At 32.2% G+C, this 23,683-nt stretch overlaps 1 protein-coding gene and 1 long non-coding RNA gene across 3 annotated transcripts; one reads left to right on the top strand and one right to left on the bottom strand.

Annotated features, from left to right (window-relative positions):
• Positions 1–3,464: 3,464 nt before the first annotated feature.
• LOC115959914 (pentatricopeptide repeat-containing protein At1g02150-like) lies at positions 3,465–4,199 on the top strand. The gene has a single exon (XM_031078584.1). The coding sequence runs from the start codon at positions 3,465–3,467 to the stop codon at positions 4,197–4,199; it is 735 nt and encodes a 244-aa protein (XP_030934444.1).
• A 13,261-nt stretch (positions 4,200–17,460) lies between these two features.
• Positions 17,461–20,881, bottom strand: LOC115959325. Of its 2 annotated transcripts, XR_004084836.1 has the most exons (4): positions 20,768–20,881; positions 20,528–20,643; positions 19,212–19,333; positions 17,461–18,247 (listed from the first exon to the last, which is right to left on the bottom strand). It is a non-coding gene; the product is annotated as an uncharacterized LOC115959325 (long non-coding RNA). The 2 variants fall into 2 exon arrangements; XR_004084835.1 differs by having other exon boundaries at positions 17,461–19,333; positions 20,768–20,880.
• Positions 20,882–23,683: the final 2,802 nt, after the last annotated feature.

Raw genomic sequence — 23,683 nt, 5'->3', positions numbered from 1 at the left:
GAGCTGAATAGTTTTGCCAGCTGGAGCACTACAGGACAAAAATCTAGACTGGTCATTCAGCTGGCTCGCGGCTTGAACTCACGACTCAGTCAAGTCGTAAGGTCAAGTTGCCAGCCAACCCTATTTTGCAAAAATTGACTCTTTGCATTCCATTCTCACACCAGTATAAATACCCCTCATTCCCACAAAATATGTGTGGCCATTCAAAAAGAAAAACTCTAAGAGAGGTTTCTTCAAGACACCCACCCAATTAGAGAGAGCTACTCATTTCTTAGAGAGATATCTTTGTAGTCTCTTCTCATTCCCTCTCTCATTGTCATACCTATTGAAAGGAGATTTCTATCCAAACACTACCCACACCCATTTAGAGTGTTGAGTGTTTTTTAGAGCTTTGGGAAGCATTGGAGGATGCCAAGGATGGCAGATGCTATGGATTATAGCGGAATCCGATAAGCTAGAAAAGAAAAAGGTTCGGCACAACCTCGTTGGAGCAAGAAGCTTGGAGAGCTTAGGTACATCGGGTAGATTAGGCTTGGAGGGTCTATTGCTGTTCATGTATCCCAACTACATTTTCTAGTGGATTATTGATCGCTTGGAGGGCGGCGGAGAGGTTTTACGCCGTGGGTTTCGGTTTCCTCTTCGAAAACACATCGTGTGTTGTCCTTGTGTTTGCATCTCTCTTCCCTTTGTCTTTGCCTTTTATTTTCTGCTGTGGATGTGATTTATAATTGGCTTAGATTGATTTCCAATTCTGTTTATAGCTTATGTTCATTTTCCGCACACTTGTTGTTTGTTATAAAGCTTGAATTAGTTATTTTGTATTTAGGGGTCTAAATGTTCAAGGGTGTTTTATACACATATTTGAACTTTCACAAATAAATACAAAAATAATTTGTTTATGTTTGTATGCTTCCACTTATTATGGATGGAAATTTTCATTTCAATATAAAATTGTATCTTTGTATTGTTGCGCATTATGCAAAGTGATTGTATATCGTCTGATGTAATCTCATTTTTCACCTCAGGAAAAGTTAAATCATGGTTCCAAAGAGCAACAAAAAGTTGTTTTCAGGCCCCCTAGCAGTGTTCTTATTTCCACGGTACCTTTAATACTCCTAAACCAAAAGTGCGACTTATTTTCCTTGAAAAAGTAAATAACTTATTAACTTTCATGACACTAAAGATAACACCAAAAATAACTTATTATAATCAATTCAACATTAAATATTTACTCAGAGGAGTTTGAATATGTGCTGAATGATGAAGGATGTGACATAAATTTATATGAAAATGCCTTTATATTGTAAATTAGAGATAAAAGGAAGGAAAGAAACACCTTAGGAGGCTTGATGTCAATGTTTTTATATAGTTCATTGCAGAGAGTTCAACTGCCTATTAAATCTCTTGTAAACCATTTATGCCAGTGTATGATTCTAGCAAAGCCGTCTCAATCAACTCGAACATAGCTAAGACACTTAGACACTAATCAGCCTTAACATTGCAAGTAAAGTTGTGGCCCAATTGTAGAAGATATTTCTGCAGGGAGTAAGAGAATCTATTAAGACAGATAGTTCAGTTGCGCACAGCCCCACACACTGCTCTCTGTGTATTTGTAAATGTGATTTGTAGACTTATAAATGTTCAACTTGAAGTATAATTATGACTGTTCTGCCTATTAAAGTTTCTCAACAAAACAACAAAATAAAAGCATGAGACGATTCAATATTAACGGTTTGAAAGTATATTTACATTTTTGGTGAGCTAACAATAAAGAATTAGATAAAGGAAACTACATGCTACACACCTATTTCTACACCCCCTGTTCTGCAAAATGCCAGAATAGCCGTTAGGATTGCAAATTTTTCACTTTGAAATGGCTGGCTTTGCAAAGTAACCCACAATTCAACCAACCTATAAAAACTACTACGATACAAAACTCACAACCCAAATCCAATACCCAAAATTTTAATTTTTAGGGACCAAAAGAATTGTTTTAGTAGTGTAGAGAGAGAAATCTAAATTAGAGAAAAGAAAGAGTGGGAGGACGTGTTTTATCGACTATGAATTATATTGACAAACATACGCAATCAGATTTACAAATTCTTGGGTGCATATCACACTCTTAAAATACAAATTGACTTTAGAAACCAATAATACTCAAACTAAAAGCCAAATTTCTAATGCTGAGTTGACTTTACAAATTTACTTTAGAAGCCAAATTGACTTTAAAACTAAATAAAAGTTAAAATGATTCAAAAAAATCTAATGTTGGCCTTAACATTGCCATCTACCCCATCAATCTCTACTAAACATTTAAAACAAAAGTACACCCAAACGTAACACTAAATGTTAAGAAAAATAATATATCAAGTATTGTGCACATACTTACACTAAATTTTTTTTGCTGATATTATTCTTTCTTGAAACTTGATTATCCAATCAGTAGCTATATTTTCCAAATTTCTCATAGTTCTATCTTCTCCTAGGCCTTTCCTAAACACATCTATTTTCAATAGGGCGATACTCCCAGTGCTATTAAAAAAAAAAAAGTAATAATGATATTTTGAGACCAAAGAATTCAAAGAAAAATAATAAACCCATCTTTTTTTAAACTGTTTTTGTTTAAAGTTTTTTTAATCAAACATTAACAAGCGATAAAAAGATATAAATTTAAATAAAAGCAACAAAGGAAAATTAGGCTGGCTTGACCTTTCTATTTAATCAAGTAGCTCTTCTTGAATAGCTATCGTCTTATAAGCCAGAGCAGAGATGATAGATCTACATTAGCACGTGAGGAAAAAAATGTCATTGAAAATACAAAATTACTGATAAGCGACAGATAGAATGGAAAACAGAAACTGAAAATTAAATTGAATTTTGTAGTTGCTATTTTTCCTTCTGATCTTAGCATGCTAGTTGCTGCATCACTTCGAATAGTGATAATGCTTTCTCTTTCTTAGTGCTCTGCCCCCCTTCAATAGTAAGCAGCAAGTCATTCGTTCAAATCCAATAACAAGTAAAATTGATTGAAACCCCTGTTTTTGCTAGCATGACAGCAAGTACAGACTAGCAACAAGGAGTCAATTGAATGACCAAAGCATTGGTAAGTCCTTAGTTGTATTGGGGATCCCTAAGCAAAGAATACCTACTGCACCACAACCATACACATCCCACAAAATTTAGTTCACAATAAGATCAATAGGATGCAAAAGAAAAAAAAAGAAGTGTAATAATCATGCAATCACAAAAACGGACCCCTCATTTTAAGTAGTCTGTAACTAGCAGATTCTAAAAGGACAAAAAACTACACTACAAATCATATTAAAAACAAAACAAAAACTCTTCCCTTTTACAATCAAACATCCCTCTTCACCCATGTATCAATAGATCAAGGAAATTTCAATCCTGGCATAGAGGCATCAATGTATTTATTCTACTGATAAAATAAGTTTATGTACATTAAGATGGGGCAGATTGAAAAGGCTGAAGATTGCTTAAAGAATGTTGAGAGTAGGACCACAGACCTGGATTGGATACCTTATCATTATTTAATAAGTATTTATGGAAATTTTGGTAACAAAGAAGAGGCTTATCGGGTGTGGAAAATTTTCAAAACCATTTCTCCTGGTATTCCAAATTTGGCATATCATGCCATAATCTCTTCTCTTGTTAGGCTAGGTGATATTGAAGGGGCAGAAAAAATTTATGATGAATGGTTGCAAGTAAAATCATCTTTTGACCCTAGTATAACAAATCTTCTCATGGGTTGGTATGTTAAAGAGGGAAGTTTGGATAAAGCTGAGAGTTTTTTCAACCATATGGTTGAAGTTGGTGGAAAGCCAAATTCAAGTTCATGGGAAACTCTTGCTGAGGGGCATATTGGAGAAAGGAGGATTTCTAAGGCTTTATCCTTCTGGAAAGAAGCTTTTATGGCTGAGGGATCGACGACTTGGAGGCCAAAGCCAGTTAATGTGTCTACCTTCTTTAAGCTCTGTGAGGAAAACAATGACATGGAGAGCAAGGAAGTTTTCATTGGACTGTTGAGGCAATCAAGAGCTCTTGAAAATGAAGCATATGCATCACTCATTGGCTTGTCTGATGGAGACATTGGTGGAAATGGACTTTCAAAGAGCTCTTACAAAATTGGCAGTTTAGTATTACAAAGTTCTGCTAATAGTGCCAGGATAGGGATTTTGTAATTTCTCTGTGGAGCAGTAATATCCATATAGGTGTTAACACATGGAGCTTTACTCAGCAGATGAATATCTCAGATGTTTATATACAAGATCTCATCTCTGTTCGCTGGCTGTGGGAGTTCTTTTTCTAATTCAGTTTAGCTCTTGGACCATACAAGTCTCAAATTTTATGGCCCTGTTACAGTTTGCAGAAGCAATGTGAGTCTTGTTACCAATTGTAGCTTCAACTTCAAAATTCGATCTAATGTATTGTGATTCTCTGTTTCCCAAAGGCGGTTCACTGTTTCAATTTCTGAAATGCTTTCTCTTTGTATAATAGCATTTCTTCTGTTGCTATTCTGAAGCTGTATTAAATTGAGGTCATCTAACTTCTGTAAAGTTTCTTTTTACACAGTTAGATATTAGGTGCAGGGAAATTCTTACAAAACATTAATATGGTTTAATCTGAACTACAAGAGGTTTACTTTAGGACTTCATTTACATGTTAGCCTAGTCCTGATTCCCAATGAATTTTTCTTTCATGTCCAAGAAAAACTGTAAAAAAAAAAAAAAAAAAAAAAAGAAAGAAAAAAAAGTACACTGCTAATTCTCTTTTTATAAAAGGATTTGACATTCAAATGTGTAGCAATGTGGCCAACTTTTAATTAGTCGTTAAAGCCTTTTATTTTTCGTAAATGAACTCTCTTTGGACGTGTTTTTTGTATGAAGGTGTGTGAGATTACAAAAAAAGAATTCAGGGAGCTCCAGGAATCCAAATGGTCGAGGTAGGCTTAATCATGTTTTTTGCAATGTGAGTCTTGTTACCAATTGTAGCTTCAACTTCAAAATTCGATCTAATGTATTGTGATTCTCTGTTTTCCAAAGGCGGTTCATTGTTTTAATTTCCAAAATGCTTTCTCTTTGTATAATAGCATTTCTTCTGTTGCTGTTTTGAAGCTGTATTAAATTGAGGTCATCTAACTTCTGTGAGGTTTCTTTTTACACAGTTGGATATTAGGTGCAGGGAAATTCTTACAAACCATTAATATGGTTTAATCTGAACTACAGGAATCCAAATGGTCGAGGTAGGCTTAATCATGTTTCACCCCTCATGGCCAAGACAATGAGAGCTTTATGGGCTCTAAATTGTGACCGTTGATCTGGTTTTATGGGGACACAGTTCACACAGTTTTTGAAAATGGCTAATATGGCACATCATTTCTTGTTGTTTAGGTTAATCTTCTTCTTCCTTATTTTTATTGTGTGGGGTCATCTGGAATATTACTTTCCTTTTCTTTTTCTGTTTTCTTTTTTTTTTTTTGAGAAGTTTGTAACTTTTATTCTTTTATTTTCTAGAAGATAAAAAACAATATATCTTGAGTCACAACCAACTCAATCCTCTAACCAAGTTACAAATTAACTCAATCCTCTAACTAAGTTACAAAGTTATGAATGTCTTTGGGATGCAGGCACTTGGTTACAAAGTTACAAAGTTACAAATTTGTGTATACACAATATTCAGTAAATAACTTCCTTAAAATACTAATGGATGAAATCAAGAAACTCCATTAACTCATTCTATAACCCACTGGCAGATACCTTTTTAAGTAGGAAATCAATCAGACATATAGATCATGATAGCATATTTCAATATCATAATTACAAAATCAAACAGTACCAAAATATTTTGACCAACCAAAACAAAGAAATTAAAAAATCAATACAAATACTATTAGGTTCAAATAGTAATATAATAATACTAAATCTGAGATATCTTGCATCATCAGCATATATTATATGAGAAAGATAGAGTAAAATTGGTGTATACACAAATTATAGTTTCATGTGAAGTGTATATAATATTCCAAATTTGATAAGTCAACTCAATGGTAGGGAAATGTTTTTTTATACAATTAGATACTACATATATTCCTCCTTTCTCACTGTTAAATAATATAATTAGCAACGCGATGTGTTATATCATGTTGTGTATGCTAGAATGGATGCGGAAGGAAAAGCAGAGAATAGGAACACCGAGAACACAAGGGTTACGTGGTTCAGCCTTGACAGCCTACATCCACGGAGGAATCCCTTAAGGGCTACATCTTTATTGTATAAGAGTGTAGTACAATAACCTGTGTTACAATGAACCATAACATGAGTATATATGGGCGACTAACCCTAGACTACTAGTACAAGTAGGACTGGGCTTGGGCCTACTACATTGGACTAATATGTCTAATATATATCTCTAACACTCACAAACTCGAGAGGGCTAAGATCATCAATAACTCCCCATAGCAGATATGAAAAATGTTTCTTAGATTTCTGCATCCATTTTGTATTTTAATATTATTTTTTGTTTTAAAAAAACTTTTAAACTTACCTATTAGTCAACCGAAATCATAGCAATATTGATCAAATCATGGTTGTTTGCTATGTTAACTGCATCCCAAATTCACTGATATCTGCTTCAAAGTTTTGCACTTCATTGCGATATGATTCTGTAATATTAAAACATTCTAAACATTAGTAAATTTTGTATATAACAATGGAGAAAAAACTATTGTTTACAATATAAGTGACAGTCTAGTTTACATTATAAACAATTTGAAATAATTTTAATAAACAGATACTGGAAACTACCTTCTTTTTAGTACAAAGGGCCATTTAGAATCAGAAGGAGATAAGACTATTCTTGGAATAAACACTTTTTCTCCAATATGAGATCCTGATATTATTTGAGCCGCCAAAACCCATTTTGATCATTGAGTGACTAAAAGTCTAGTACCATTACAAAGTCCATTACTTTGGTTTAAATTTCGAAGTAACATTATTGGCAGGCCTACTTTCAATCTGAGTTTATGGTTTGGAATACCAGGGAACTTCAATGAATTGAGGAACTCTATTGAATACATGACATCTTGGTCTAGAATGTTGCTTGAAGCTTTGCATAATGAATCTACACTAAGATATGTCTCTTCATCAACATTAAATAGATCAATCATGTAACCATTTATGTCTTCAACTACTTCATTTGTTGGAGCTAAAATTGCTCTCTCTTCTAAATACTTGGAATCGTTGAATTTTGCATCGAAGTCAGGATAGGTAGCAGTTACAATATCGTTGAAAGGATGAGCACCAAGCTGAATTAGTAAATCATGCAGTATTTCAATCAATGCTTCACCTTCACTATTACTAAGTTCACCATCACCAATTTTCAATATCCATTCAGCAAATTCCCTTGCTGCAATATCACCTGGGTTTTGTGTCAACCTCATATTTATTGTCAGAATGAAACCTTTGCAACTATTCCATAATGAAGACTTGTTAATTGATGCCTCAACTATTCATTCTCTTCGTCCTTCAGATACCACTGGTAATATTTGTCGGAAATCACCACCAAGAACAATTGTTTTTCCACCAAAAGGTGTCTCCCCACTATTTGAGTTAGAAAAACGTAATATATCTCTTAATGACCGATCCACAGCTTCAAAACAATTTCAGTGTGCCATAGGAGCTTCATCCCAAACTATAAGACTTGCTTTTGTCATAAGTTCTACAATTTGTGAACCCTGTTGATACCGCAAGTTGAACTATCTGTTACATTTATTGGTATTTGAAATCTTGAATGAGCTGTTCTCCCTCCAAGCAACAATAATACACCAATTCTAGATGATGCAACTACAATGACAATCTTCCCTTCTGAGCACAATCGGCATATAATGGTTTTCCAGTGATAAGTCTTTCCAGTTCCTCCATGCCCATAAACAAAAAAGAAACCACCTTTATTCTCTAAAACGGAATCAATTACTTCATCATATATGTTTCTTTGATCAATATTAAGACCGTTAAGAAGTTTAATATGTTTTGCTGCCAAAGAGTTTCTATCATAATCCAATTCTTCTTGTAATACTCTATTGTTACTTTGTCTGAGGAGTAATGTGTTTGGATATGGTATTGTCTCAAATTCATGCAAAGACCTGCCACTGTTTATCAAAATCTGTTCAATTTCACATAGTGCATAGTTCTGTAATTGGAAATCATCAAGATGTAGGTTGTCATATTGTAAAACTGTTCTTTGACGATGCAGAATGTCTTCAGATAACAATTGCCAATTTGAAATCCATAATTTATATGGATCTGCAACCTCACAAAAAATCAACATCGTAACAAAAAGTTCTCGCAACTGTTTCCCTGAAGCCCAATATGATGTATGATTCAAAGTTTCATGCCACTCTTTATCATCATTAAGCAAACCAAGTGCACAACATGCTGATTTGAAAGTTGGATATACAACACTATTTATATTTCGTATTTGCTCAAATGATCTAGCTCCTTTAATAACATTGAGTAGCATCCGCAAATAAAACCATTCTCCACTTGTAGGATGATCATAGTATATACACCCTATACATCTTCCTGATTTTCTCAATTTCCATTCTTTGTCTCTTCCATGCCAAACCCATTTAGTAGGGAATTCAGAATAAGTCAATTCCCTTGCTTCTTCATACAATGCATTCGCTTTCATCCACTCTGTAAATTTGCTTTTTCTAATATCTGGGTTGTCCACAACATTATTTAAATAATCAATATCTTCAAAAACAACTGGTTGTTCGTCTTCATTGTGAAAACTAAGTCTTTGAATAGTAGGCTCTCGATGGTGAATTGTAAACTCAAATATCCTCCAACATGCCTTTATGGCAGACACATATCTACAATTTAAATATGTTTTAACTTCATTAGTATCAGTCATATGTTGCATTCTAGCAAAAGAATCAATATGTAAATTTTCTTCAAGAATCAAAGTTGCACGATCAGGTCCTTTTGTTATATATTTAAATAAGTACTTGATAGATCTTGAACAATTACACCACTCGACATTTATGTGTGCTTGAAATTTCACCAATAAATCAATATTGTGTGGAACTATATATCGATTATCAAGTTTGGCTTCATTTCTTTCAACAAATCTGCCATTATTCCTTCTTCTATATATTGGGAAGCCATCTTCATCAATAGTGGTTTGCAAACAAAATTTTTTAAGGAAGTGCTTTGTACATTTGTTGTCAATCATACAACCTGCCCTTGAATTTATAGAGCCGTAAGGACCATGGACCATATATTGTTTGACAGTTTCATAAGCTAAAGGTTCTTCATTCAAATCTGGAATTTCTGCTGAGATTATTCTATCAATTTCTGCTGCTGTAGGATGCTTGTCATCATGATGCAGAAAAAGTAAAATGTGTGCATGAGGTAATCCTCTCTTTTGATATTCAACAGTGTAGACAACTGCCACCAAAACAGTAAGTTACATTTATTTAGATTAATTATTAAGCCAAGTAAAGAAGAAGGGAAAAATGTTTAAAATGTAAAGTTTAGAATACCTGCAATTACTTTCCCAAAGTGTTGACCATGCTTTAAATCATGTAAGAGTTGAACAAGCTTTATCTTAAACACTCTTGCAACCACATCAGGCCGATCTTCTACTTCCTATCTAGGTTTCCTAGATAAGAAAAGATCAATTTCTAGCCATCTTGTGTTGCAAGTGATGGTAAAAAATAGGTCCAGATAACCTACCCATCTTGATAGTTTTCAATCATATACCTCGGACTTCCAGTGAAACTTGAAGGTAGAACAAATTTTTTGCCAGAAGATGCAGGGGTCGTATCTCCTTTCATAACTGCATCTTTCAGTCCTTTATACAATTCTATCCTTAATTTGTCTTGGTTCTATTTTACCCACATAAGCCGGATTTCTTCAATACATGTGTAGGCATCTACATCAAATTGTTGAAACAATCTTCTGCCGTATACTGAAGTATGTCCTTCATGTTCACGTTCTTGCAATCGATATGCATAGTATTCTCTCATTGTAATATCAGTTGTATCAGATCTGATTCCATCTACATTACTATACAAAATGCCGAGCCTAAAACCATCCTCACCATATGGGAACAAAAGGGGATATTGTAATGCCATGTATGAAGGATGCAAGACATTAATATGTTGTAACCCTCCTTTTAACTTAACAATAATATCGTGATGTGCATTCTCAGCACCAATATCACCAACGACAATTGCCGCAATTTCTGAACATGTAGGCAAGTTATATTCTCTTCCATTTATAGTTTGGGAGCCAATAAGACGTAATCTTAAATGGTGAATATTAGTATCAATGAAACAGTCTCTAGACATCCGAAATATCTTCACCAAACTGTTTGATTCATCAAACATTTGGACCAATGCAACAACAATAGATGGATCAAGGTCACTATTAATTTGACCACTGCTAAAGACGTTCATTCTATGTTGAACTTCATTCTTAGTATCATAGAAATATAATTGTACAAATTGTGGATCCTGACCATCATTAGAAAGAAGAATTCCAATTCTATGGTGGTTTTGGCCATTAAGTTTGAAAACGTAAGGGCCTCTTCCATCGTTAATTCTATTATCCACCTTGCCACCCATAGATGTCAATGAGAACATTGCATTATAACTTCTGATCAGAGTTCTGAATATTTTAGATCGCTGACTACTAAGAGGATCTAAAAGCTCATCAATAAGGGAAGGTGCTTTCTTAAGCAAAGGCAGCTTAACCTTACCCTCCATACAATAGAGAGAAAATTTTGGGTTCTTAGGCCTCTTAGATTTGACTATTCTCTCTTCATACCATAAAATTGAACCGCAATGCACGCATACATAAGAAGGCAGGCCAAAATTCCAAGGTTCAGTAAATTTTCCTATATGAATTTTAAAATATGAGAACAACAATAATGATATAAACAAAAATGAATATCAATTTTTTTCCCTTGTAAATTTAAGTTAAGTCATTTACTTGGAAATTCTTCACCACCACACTCATTTTCTGATTCATGGATTTCTTGAGGTACATCACAATAATTGAGTCTATCTTGTACCAAAGTATCATCTGTACTTATGTTCAATCTAGTTTCTTCATAGGAATGATCCATGTCAACATCAATATCTAGTAATCAAATGTGAATTGAAAGTTTTATTCTCAAATTTTTATGAAGCAATGTTTAAAGAACTTATAAAAACAAAGTGGCAAAAAGAGAAACGAACCTCTTGATGCATAAAAGTCCATGTTTGTACCAGGTGAATGCAACATAGAGCAGTCATGAGTTAATACCGTTCTATCCCTCTTTTTTTCTTTTTTTTTTCCTCTTTTCAGCAATGACCATTTTCCTAGATTTCCTAGCCTGGGTAAGTTTATTTTGTAAACTATTTTTCCTTTCATGCCATTTTCTTTTGGATCACCTCTCAAACATTAGCATCCATCTTTTTAGGCGCGCTCATCTTGTATTTTTCATTTTTTTTTATAAGTCAGAAATGTCTGATCTGAAATAACATGTGGGGGAAAAAATGTCATTATGAATACAAAATTTCTGATAAGAGTCAATATAAATGAGCTGCTACAAACTGAGTTCCTATAAAACATGTGGTTGTGTGTTATATAATTAATTATAATTATTTAAAATTCATAAAACATGGCAAGTTTATATAAATGAAACATTACAAATTTTGAATCAACACCAAAAAAGCACTGGTGAGGAAAAAAGCAAGAGACCGAAATACATATATAAACAATGATGTCCCAATCTACAAGTATGTTTGATCATATCTTAAACAAATTAAAAAAGTACTAATATATGTCATTGACATAGCCAATCTTTCTTTAAAAGACAGCTTCAGCTTTGTGGTCAGGCCACATTGGCTGCTGCACACACAATCTTTGAATGTATTCTACAGTGTGGAACTAAAGGAATAAGAAGTGTCCTCCAACCAATTATGAAATTTTTAAATTTTCGCCTATGGTTTGTCTTTTGTAATAAATAAAAGTATCACACACATTGTGCAGGTTATAAGTTAGTTATATAAGAGCCAGAGTTAATAATTGGAAATTTTAGACAAATAAAGTTTCATATGGATCATGATTTGGCTATTACAAACCCTTCATTTAATCGAATATTAATCAAATAATCCTTCCTCTTGAACTTTTTCTTAACACTTTCATGAAAGCCAAATCATAAAGAAACAAAAGCACCTAAACATAAGCACTCAACACGACAGCAAGAATCAAGATTAATTACACTGAAGTTCCTCAAATTTTTTAGGATTTGCTCCAAAATTACACAGAGATAAATTTGATTATACACACACCCAAGTTATGGAATTCATGAAGCTTTTCACCCATCATTATGTACTCTTCTATTCATAAAATAAATAAATAAAATTAAAGCATCTATAAGCACTCAATCCAAAACACTAAGACATACACAAGAAAAAAAAAATGAATTAAGAAAATAAACAAAGCTAACCACAACAACATTTAAAAAAATCCTGCCAATAAACTGAGCCTATTAGCTTTAGCAGTACAAAAATTAAAAGGAACAAAGTCTAATAGAACAATTTTGAAATACATGAGAAATTATTATTAACGCAAAAGGAAAGTGTAAGATGCTCCAAAAAAATAAAACAAAAACAAAATAAGCATTCTAGTAAATCAAAGACATATATCAATAAAAAAATAATAGTAAAATTAAATATCAAGAAGGAAAACAACGAAGGCAAAGCTTCATCTATTACTACCTCCAAATCATGTCACTCTATACTCTGCAGGCACATATGTAAAAATGAAAACAGAACTTGACCTTTCGAATTAATTCAGTAACTCTTATTGAAGTATTATAAATGGTCTTATTAGTGAGAGGACCCTTTGTAGCATTAAGTAGTTAGAAATGAGAAGTTAAAGAATTTAAATAAAATAGAAAAAAAACTTTGATTTAGCCATCAACAAAACATAATCAGTTCAAGAAAACTAAACAAAACAGAACTCAAGAAATTGGGGGGGGGGGGGGAAAGGAAATTAGGGAAAAGGGTAGCCAAACCTTAAAACTTGATTGAGTAATGCAGCAAAACAATATTTAACAAAGTCTTAAAAGAAAGCTACAACCTATTAAGAAAACCAACCCTTAATGGACATATATAATAAATATAACTTCTGTTAGCAGAGAAAGTAAAACCTATTGTCAATAGAAAATCCATAGAAAATCAGCCCACTACCTTCTTTTTATCTCTTCATTGGGTTGTGAAGCAAATTTTTTAATAAAAACTCAAGAACTAACACCAAAGGGTGAATGCATGCACATATGAAAAATTATGTGAACATGAAATACTTTATGAATCATATACTTATTCAGAACAGCCCAAAACAGCAAAACCTACAAAAATTGAAAAATATAAAATGCTAAGAAATCAACCATTATTGAACGACGAACATGTTTTTTTCTACATATATTCATGGGCTAAACCCCATGATGCCCCCCCACCCCCCAAAAAAAAAAGGATTATGATAAATCAAGAAGAAAACATCAAAATAAAGAGTATAACACATCAAGTAACAAAATGCTGACCTTGGGTATAGGTGCTACAGAAAAGAAGCAAAACAGAATGGGTATCAAATTAACAATTGGAAGGAGGGAGAAGTCTTATTTGTCTGTTTTTTCTTTTACTAACTGCCTATCCTTATGAATGCAGACCATATAATGACTTAGATTGTCCCTAATGACATTGTGCACCTTTGTTTAGTATTATCTCTAATTATCTATTTCAAAGAAGGCAGTAAATAATCAAAGAATATAAAAATTCCAATTTGGAAAAGATTATAATGTTAGTGAAATAGGGAAAACAAAGATTATAATCTAAAGCCAAAACATTGAAAGCGAGAGAATAAACATTCGGATTTTATTTCAAATTCGAATAACAAAAAGTAGCGTTAAGGATGTGAAATAAGTAGAAGGGAGAATAGGTTGAAGAAATCAATTTGTAAAGACAGAAGCTGGCTAAAACATGCAAATCAAAGCCAATTGAAACAGGAATAGAGTAAATGAACAAATTGTAAAACGAAGTATGAGATAAATAAAAAGAAAATGAGCATTCAAGCAAACTATAATAATAAAGATCCATGGACAAATCAAAAACATTAATCGAAGACAATTAGTGAATTAGTGGATCAATAGAAATACGTAGATTTTAGTTGTTCTTTGGTCTTTCAGGTGGAACCAAGAATGAAAGAAGTTTGTGTATATATATATATATATATATATATTTTGCTTTTTAAATAAAAAAATCTTTCTAAAGATTAACAAACTAATCGACACATTAATGTGTACACCACACAACAATCTTTAGGAATTAATCCCTAAATATTCAATGACATAATTTTAAGCAATATATTGGCTATTTAATCAAATTCAATAAGGGAAAAAAAAACATAATTTACTGCCCAAAAAAATTCATTGATTCTTTAAAACAAATATACATTCCTTTAAACAAATATACAATCAAACGGGAAACATGACTTTTTAATAATTGAAAGTAGGCATCACTTGTTTTGTGATTGTTCATTCTCGATGAATATATGGTGCACCACAGTGAGCTGGTGCCTTTAAAAAATCTCAAAGTTCTGTTGGCATGAGATTATGCTGAAGGATGAGAATTGTGTCTAGATTGGCATTCTGCTCTACTATGTATCATATTTGGTTTCAGAGGAATGCTAGTATTAATCAAGGAAGACTACCTTCTGAAGAGGCTATGGTCAAAATGATCAAGTGGGAAGTGAAGAATAGAGTTGAATGTAAAAGTTACTGAAATTCTGTTCAAAACAGAAGAATAGTAGCAGTTAATCCCTAAATATTCAACAACATAATTTTGAGCAATATGTTGGCTATTTAATCAGATTCAATAAGGGAAAAAAGAATAATTTACTGTCATTAAAAAGGTTTTACACTTTTTAGTTTCAGGTAATAGATGCGCAGAGCAGCAACATTGAGCAAACAACCATTATTGGACGGCAAACATGTTTTTTCCTACACATTTTCAAGGGCTAAACCTCTTGATGCCACCCTTAAAAAAAGTGGATTCAAAGTAAATAGTATAACACATCAAGTAACAAAATGCTGACCTAGAGTATAGGTGCAGCAGGAAAAGAAGCAAAACAAAGTGGTGCCGTTTGTTTGAGGATGTAGCAATTTAGGGCTTTTATTAAGTGGTGTGAAACGGTTTAAGTTGTTAAAAAAAAAAATTATTAATACTTTCAAAATTGATTTTTTTTTTTTTTGATAAGTATTCAAAAAAAAAAAAAAAAAGATTTGTGATTGTATTTGAAATTTTAAATATCAAAGAACAAATGGGTTTTTCATTTTTTGTTAGTGGAGAGAAAACAATAAAGAGAGAGAAGAGGCAGCAATTCAAAGGGCTTGAAAAGTCATCTAATGGCTTAGTTTGTCCCTGATGACATTATGCACTTTTGTTTAGTATTATTTCTAAATTTTTATTTCAAAGAAGGCAGTAAATAATGAAAGAATACAATTCACAATTCTAGGGGTCGGGCATTCTTGTCCATGCCATAAGAATTAATATTCACAACAAAGCATCTAAAGAAAGAGAATGAACATTCGAATTTCAATTCAAATTCGGACTCAGAGGATTGATACATACCTATCGTCGGTCTGTGTTTAGTTTCGATTATGTTGGCCATAGAATTGCGCCGATCTCTATCTCTGTATCTCAAATCCCTAAATTGACAGCATCCCTAAAGAAGACAATAGGGTAAGAGATTAATCCAAAGCTAAGCCATCTATTTACATAAATGAAACAAAACTACTCCTAACCAAAAAACCTAAATCATAAATAATTCCCAAATGAATCTCCCAACAAAAACCCCACTTTCTAAAACTAAAAAAGAACATATGGGCGACAACCCTAACAGTCGATCCCTATATCCGTATCTCAATACCTCTGGGACAAACATTTGTTCACACAATTCTCCACTGGATTGCAAGCTTTTTTTTTTTTTTCCCCTCCTTCCCTTTCTTTGTATTGCAATATCACTTGTTTTTTTTTTTTTTTTTTTTTTTTTTAGAGAGAGAAAATGTTAAGCAGTTTGATGAAAAGAAATTGGTAGGGTTTTTTTAATTGCAACGTTTTTTTTTAATATATTTTAATAGGTTTTTTTTTTAACCGGTTATTTAATTTATATTTTTTTAATTGCAAGCGTGGCAAAGTTTTTAATAGCCAAACGTTGTATAATGCGGCTGTTTTACTTAAAACTGTATATGTGTCAGTATTTTAAGGGGCCTTTTTTCCTATTTGTCAACACCTCCTTAATTGTAAGAACTCACTTTCTCTCAGCTTCTGCTATTATATATAGTACTAGCATTTAACCTGCGCAATGCGCGGGGAACATTTTACACATTTAAAATACCATCAAATTAACATAACAATACAATAAAATACAACAATTAATATGTTTATTAAGGGCTTTGTTTTAATAATGCCAATCAATTCAAAAAACAAAAATTACAATTGTGCGATGTAGAGTCAGGTTCAATAACAATGTCAAAAGTCCAAAATTCCCCATAGCAAAAAATAAAGTCTAAGTACTTATTAACCAAAAAAACATCTAGTGAGCAAAGCCATATTCTAGCTAGGCCTGATGTACATAAATGCCGACTCTGTTTCACTTGGATGAATTGAGTCATCATCAGCCACCTACAAAAACTATAGCACATATGTAGAACCCCCTCAAATGGATTCTATGGTGTGCTAAATGGGTGATTGTTGTCCAACTGGAGGCAATAGCATAATGAAGACCTATTTAAATGTAACCTTTGAAATAATAGAAACTAATACAACCTTTTGAGCTCCATGTAAGGGGAACATATTCAATAACAATATAAGGTAAAATTCCAATGTATAAATACAAAGAAACAATATTTTAATTTCTATTGGTGGAAAATAAGTGATTGATAAGAGAAAGCATAACTGATATAAAAAAGAACTTTGATGTACCTATAAGTATCATACGATCTTTTATAGCCTTAGCACTAAGCAACAAAATGACTTACACCTGCTAGGGAAATCCAAATTGGGATGTAGATGCCAAAGATTGATGTTCTAGTCTTAAATAGATATAAATAAATAAAGCATCATACGTGGTTAACAATTGAAATTTTTAATATATAAACATCATCTAAATTAAATCTGTGAAAAGTTGAAAACCATAAAAGAACAAAGAACCTAAAACAAAATTGGAAAAGAAAAATAAATTCATATTTTTCCTCTGCTTTTGCTCAATATTTTGTAGTCTGAATTCTAAGAATGCATCTTACAGTCCTAGCCACCAAATTTCCACTATGGAAGTTTCAAGTGTGTAATGGTCATAAGCATTATAGTGTCAAGAGATTTTTTTTTAAAAAAAATAATTAAAAGCACATAGTTCTTGTAATTCAAATGGTTTTATTTTTTGATAAGTTGTAATTCAAGTGGTTCTTTAGAAAATTATACTAAACCGATGTCCAAAGTTGAAGCACATACATGCTAGAGGAATTGCATCTAAAATCTCATCTTTAAAAAATTTAAACACATCAAGCAGTTTGTATATTTTCTGTTTTCTTAACTTTTTACATCAGACTGTTAGAGAATAGAGGTAAAATTTCTTCTTTTCACCAAGTATAGACATTTCCTTCACTTTAGATAGACTATTAATTCTACTTTAATTACTTATCAAAAAGAACTTTGAAAGAAAAACACTTCCATTTCTGCACAAACAACATCAAAAAAAAATTTCACTACGAACTACTTTCTATTCTTCTCAAATAGCACTTGGATTTACATATCCAAAAATTGGGTTTTATTAAATACTCCAGAATATTTATTAAAAAAAAAAAAAAAACAAAAGCAAAACTCAGTAAATAATTAATTATTTTCATTCATATACCAAAGCAAAAATACCAAAATAACCTTCTAAAATATAAGCCTTTTTCTGTTCTTCATGAGCAAAATTCTAGCAATGCAAAACAGCTACCAGTTCAACTTCTAGAGGATTTTCAAATTGTCTTTTTTTTGCATAGCAATCATTGGGAGAAACACTGAATTTCTATAACGGCACCCACTCCGACAGCTCCCAACTACTAAAAATATCTTCCTGTAGTGGTTAATTGTGCATTGTACCCCGGTTTTCTGCACTATTTTATTGCTGATGAACTGACAGAATTCGTCCAAAAGCAAACTAAATTTCAGTTATTGAAAACAACTGAAATAAAAAATTTATTCAATTCGAAATGAATCTGTTTTGACTGCCAAATGTATATTGAACAATATATAAGAAAACCTTGAATAAAAAAAATTACATTAGCTCACATTTAAAAAAACAAAGGTTGACTTTTGAATCCAAAATCTTCTCAACTACATTACCACCAACAAATCATTTCACTTGTCCTTACTAAATTTTCTTGCAAATACGTAAATTGACTGCTTACAAATAAAGAAAATATACATTGTTACACCTCTGTGATATAGAAGACACAATAACCAACGTCTTGAATTATTCTTGTTACAGTACAACGTTATGGGAAAACAATGCACTTCAAAACACTAAACTAAGTGGCATAATCTTTAATGGGACGTTGTAGGCATCAAGAACAATTATAAAAATATGAAGAATGGAAGTATTTGCCTATTTTAAAAATACTAAACATTGATATATGAAATAGCAAATGAGTTCCACTAACCATTACATATATCATGAATTCCATCCAACACATGATAGACATTATTAATTTCGCAAACTTTGAAAGCAAAACAATATATATATATATATATATATGATTTCTACTTTGATTTTAGTTTAATTTTTTAGTTTTGTTTTAGACCTACTATCATACAGTATATCTTCAATTTGTTATGCCTTCCAAAAAGAAAAATAAGAATAATATTATTACATCAAAACCAAAATAATCAGATTGGCTAAAGAAACAATATATATATTTTAAATCTTAAAGTTGAAGATAATAATTCTTTACTACAAATTGGCAGGACTGATACATACAAATATTTATGCATGTGCACATTTATATACCTTGCTGCCCCTTTTTTAACCATGCCAAAATTCCAATGAGATAATTATGATAAAGCTTTAATCATCTCAAAACAGAATAAAAGTACTTACAGAGCATGCTCTTAAAAAAATTCCAAGGCATAGGTAGGAGCTTTCACTGTGAATTACCTCAAGCTATGTATCCACACCCAATTTTGCATCCCACCTTGGCTGTGGGAAATTTTAGACCAACTCTGTTAAAAAAAAAAAAACTATTCAAGTTCTATTTTTTCAACCCACAAATTAGCAAACAATATTTTTAAAAGGAAATCTTTAAAAGAAAAAACATATTATCACCAAAACTAATCAAAGACGTAAATGTGTTCGCGAAATTGATTTACCAATTGCAATTTCTATAAGCTTTTATTAAAAAGATAAATTGCACATACAAAAGTGACCTATAGAAACTAAAGCAATAGCAATCCAAAACTTACTGCATAAATAAAAACCAAGCATTACAGAAAAATACTTCAAGAAGTAACTAAAAGTAAGGCTTATGATAAAAAAGACTTCTCAATCTAATGGGTCCGAAATTCTTATTTAAATATCCTTGACACAACAAATTCTCTACTGATAATGCAATAGGCTCTTACAATATTAAAAAATAAAAAAGACCAAAACCGAAATATCATATTGTGTTCAATCATAGAAACATTATGGCCTTTTGCTACATCTTTCTAGTATCAACCAAACAAACCATACTTTCTCATCTTGTAGTTTGCAATCGTAGTTTCTGTAAATTATATGACAGAAAACCATGTATTGTAATATCTTTTTCACTTACCGAGATAGCTTACCAATAGATATCAGTTGCTATATAAATTCTATCATCAATGACAGAAGCATTTCTCACTGTTTTATGTTTTTTTATTTAAAAAAGTTATTACCTCACAGCAGGCTTATCTAGGCTCCAAAAACCATACCAAACATAGATAGTTTCAATTTTTAGTAGATTTTATAAATGAGATAACATGCACACACCAAAAAGAAGAAGAAGAAGAAGAAGAAGAAGCTTGTTCTATGTATTAAACTTTCACAACAAAATAACAATATAAAAGTATGGTTCAATATCAATAGTTTGAGATTAAATTTAATCTCCTTGGTGGGCTAACAAACAAAAATTAAAAAAAAAAAGAAACTACAACTACAACTCTTTTTTAATCTATATAATATACCAGTACCACTCCTTCACTGAAGAATTTTATCAATCATATATATATATATATATATATATACAAATCCTCCCCCCAAAAAAATTCATTAGCATTGCCAAAATCAATGCAATAAACTTTAACATGAAAGAATAAAGAAAACCCATAAAAACCAAAAAATAAAAAACAGCCCACAATCCTTTTCACACTCAAGAACAGGTAGAAACTTTTTATTACCTTGACAATCCTTCCAAATTAACTGTACACTGCCACCAACAATAGCCAAGTTGCTCTCTAAGAAGCTTTCATGTACAAAACCCAACCATCAAATCACAATGAAAGTTGTCAACCACCTGCCAATAAAAAAATCTCACATTATACTTCTGAAAATATCAGAGACTTTCTCTGCAGCCAAACACAACAATAAATAGGGGGAAAAAAAAGGAAAGAAAAAATGCTGAAATAAAGAAATGGAACCTTATTGGAAGCAAATTGAAATCTAAAAAACGAACAAACAATTTAACTGATTCTTAGGTGCAGATTTTAGTCTTATAATCCAAATTGACTTTTGAAATCAACAATACTTGAACTAAAAGCAATTTGAAAAAAAAGAATTAGTAAAACTAATAAAAGTTAAAATGATTCACATTATATTATGCAATTTTATCGAAAAAGGGAGGAAAAGAGTGACCTTGAAGGAGTCAGTGCTTTGGGCTAATAGCATCATTGGGGAAGAGAATAAAAAAGGCCACCAAACATCGCTTAAGAATTTAACAAACAGCTTGTGTACATGTAAAAAAAAACAACACTTAATGAATCATTGTAAAATTCAAATGTAAAAAAAAAAAAAAAAAATTCCTAAACACGTATGTATTAGTACTTCCGAATTTGCAATTTGAACCCATATCTAACCAAAGTTGCCTAGACAATATTCAAGTGCATATTAATTAACTTTAGATTAAATTCCCATTCTAAACATATTGGGCATAAATTAGCAACTTCAATCTGAGAAGAAAAAATTCCAAATCAAATGAAAATTGAAACTCTAATAGATGATGGGAATAAAGTTGAGAATAATAATGAGTTAGGAGAGCAATAAAATTGATTACTTGAGCAAACAAATTCTTGAAAGAAATGAGAGGTACACATCAGAATCCGAGTTGGACTTGGGAGAACAACTTGCTGCAAGGTTTCATGAGAAGAGACCTCTGTTTCCTGAGAAGTGAAAGCCAAAAAAGAAAGAAATATATGAAATAAAGAAAACACAGAGCACAAATTGGAAGCAGAAAGTAAAACGAAAATAAAAAACAACTTGCAATTTTGGTTTTCAGATGGTTCTAGGTTTTTATGCTTTGAAGTTGTGTCCCCAAAACCAAACACAACAATTAATAATAGAAAACAGAGGTTAAAAAATAGTAAGCATGTCAAATTAACCATTTAAATTAGGGGGCAAAAATGGTGGGAGAAACAAGAGGTGCCTATCGGAGAGACTGAACATCATTAAAATGTGAAAAATATAATTGAAACGTTTCCTTAATGCACCAAACGAAAAGTGACAATGTTTCGGTGTTTTTAAATGTAAATACAAAATCGACCACTTGTTAAAAGTATGAATTAAGAACCAAAAAAATAATGGGGAAAATTTGTAAAAACTTACCTTTAATTTTGGTACTCATTCTAACGCATTTTATACCTTAATCACTATGATCAGTGAATGCTGTACCCTTAATCGACAACTACAGGAAAAACCTTTTTTTTTTTTAATTTTTATTATTAAAAAATGTACTCAAATAACTTTACAAAAACGAACAAAGAGAACATAGGAAACCAAAATATATCGAAGAGGTAATGAAATATATATCAATTATAAAAAAATTAAATAAAAAAAAAAAAACATAAATGAAATGCCATGCATATAGGCAAAACAAAACCTATTCTAATCCAAATTCTTGAGTAAACTATTAAAAAAATCTAAATCTAAACCAATCCAACCAGGAAATTCAAACCTAAATTAAATTCAATTCCCAGATTTGAAAACAAAAAGGAAAAGGAAAAAAAAAACAAAAACATTAACTTTACCGGTTATGGGTACACGGCCTATCTCTCTGATGGTGGCAGATTTTTCTCTACCCAGTCCCCACTCTGTGCCTTCTCTGTTTACCGTTCTGCCAAGGCTTTGGGTCTGCAAAAAATTTTTATGAAACTTTTTGATTTCGTCGCCTCTTCTCTTTCTCTGCTTCTTTCTCCGCGTACTCATCGCCTTTCTCTGTTTCATCGCCTCTCTCTATTTCTGACCCAAAATACCAATCTATTAATCAAAACCAAATCTGACCCAAAATACCAATCTAAATCATAATTAACACCCAATTGATTCTCCAAATAAAAACCAAAAGCCCTAAATTTTTAAATTTAAAACAGAACTTTTACCAGTAGCGATTCCGATAGTCGTGTGGCGCCCTTATAGTGATGGCAAAAGATCTTGGTGGTGCCCATCTCTCCATCTCTGTCTCTCTATTTCTCTCTCTCTTTTCTCTCGATCTCTCTCTCCTCTCTCCGCGTAGCAATCTTTGTTTTTTTGTTTTTTGTTTTTTTGAGCGGTTAGTTTCCTTTTATACCAAGAGAGCTTCAAAAGTATTTTAACTTAGAGCACCCACAGCAGATGTGCTAAATGTGCCAAATGCCAAATTTTTGGCACATTTAGCACACCAAACACAAAAACAAAGGTTTATCAGATGTTCTAAGGGACAATCTCACTTTTAGTCCCTACATTTTGAACTTTTTCCATTTTAGTCCTTACATTTTATTTTTTCCACTTTTAGTCCCTAAAACCAATTAGCGCGTCTCATTTTAGTCCTTTCCGGCATCTAACTAGCAGAAAAGGCTGACGTGGCAGCCGGAGCGAATAAAAAAATAATATAAAATGCCAGTCAACATTTAATTTTTTTAAAAATAATTTATAAATTTTAACTAAATAAAAAAATTAAAAACAGAATTAAAAACAAGAACACAAAAAAAAACCCAGAACCAAACACAAACTCAAACACAAACCCAGAACCAACCATCACAACTATTCACACAGAAACAAAATACTAATCCCCCTATTTATTAACCCAGAAAAAAAGCTTAATAAGAAGAAGAGGAAGGGTGTGAAAGAGGGTTCAAATGCAAGAAGAAAGTTGGGAACTTTCGGTGTGTCCAAGCTTCAATAGCTACTCTTCTGATAAACTCGTGGACGTAGCCGCTAAAGTGACCCGCGAGTTTGATCATCGTGATCACGATGGTGAGGAAGCGTTCGAGTTCAACGAGGAGTTCGAGTTCGTGTCCGTTCGTAAAGACGAGGACCACGTGGTCGTGTTGGACGGTCAGATCGGTCCGGTTTTCCTGGTGTTCAAT

The sequence above is a fragment of the Quercus lobata genome, chromosome 9 (genome assembly GCF_001633185.2).
Source record: "Quercus lobata isolate SW786 chromosome 9, ValleyOak3.0 Primary Assembly, whole genome shotgun sequence".
NCBI lineage: Eukaryota > Viridiplantae > Streptophyta > Magnoliopsida > Fagales > Fagaceae > Quercus > Quercus lobata.
The sequence above is the reverse complement of the archived record's forward strand: the minus strand, read 5'-3'. Positions and strand labels throughout refer to the sequence as shown.

Bases quoted from the DNA above. Each gene is read 5' to 3' on its own strand.
- LOC115959914 (XM_031078584.1), top strand. From the start codon at position 3,465: ATGGGGCAGATTGAAAAGGCTGAAGATTGCTTAAAGAATGTTGAGAGT.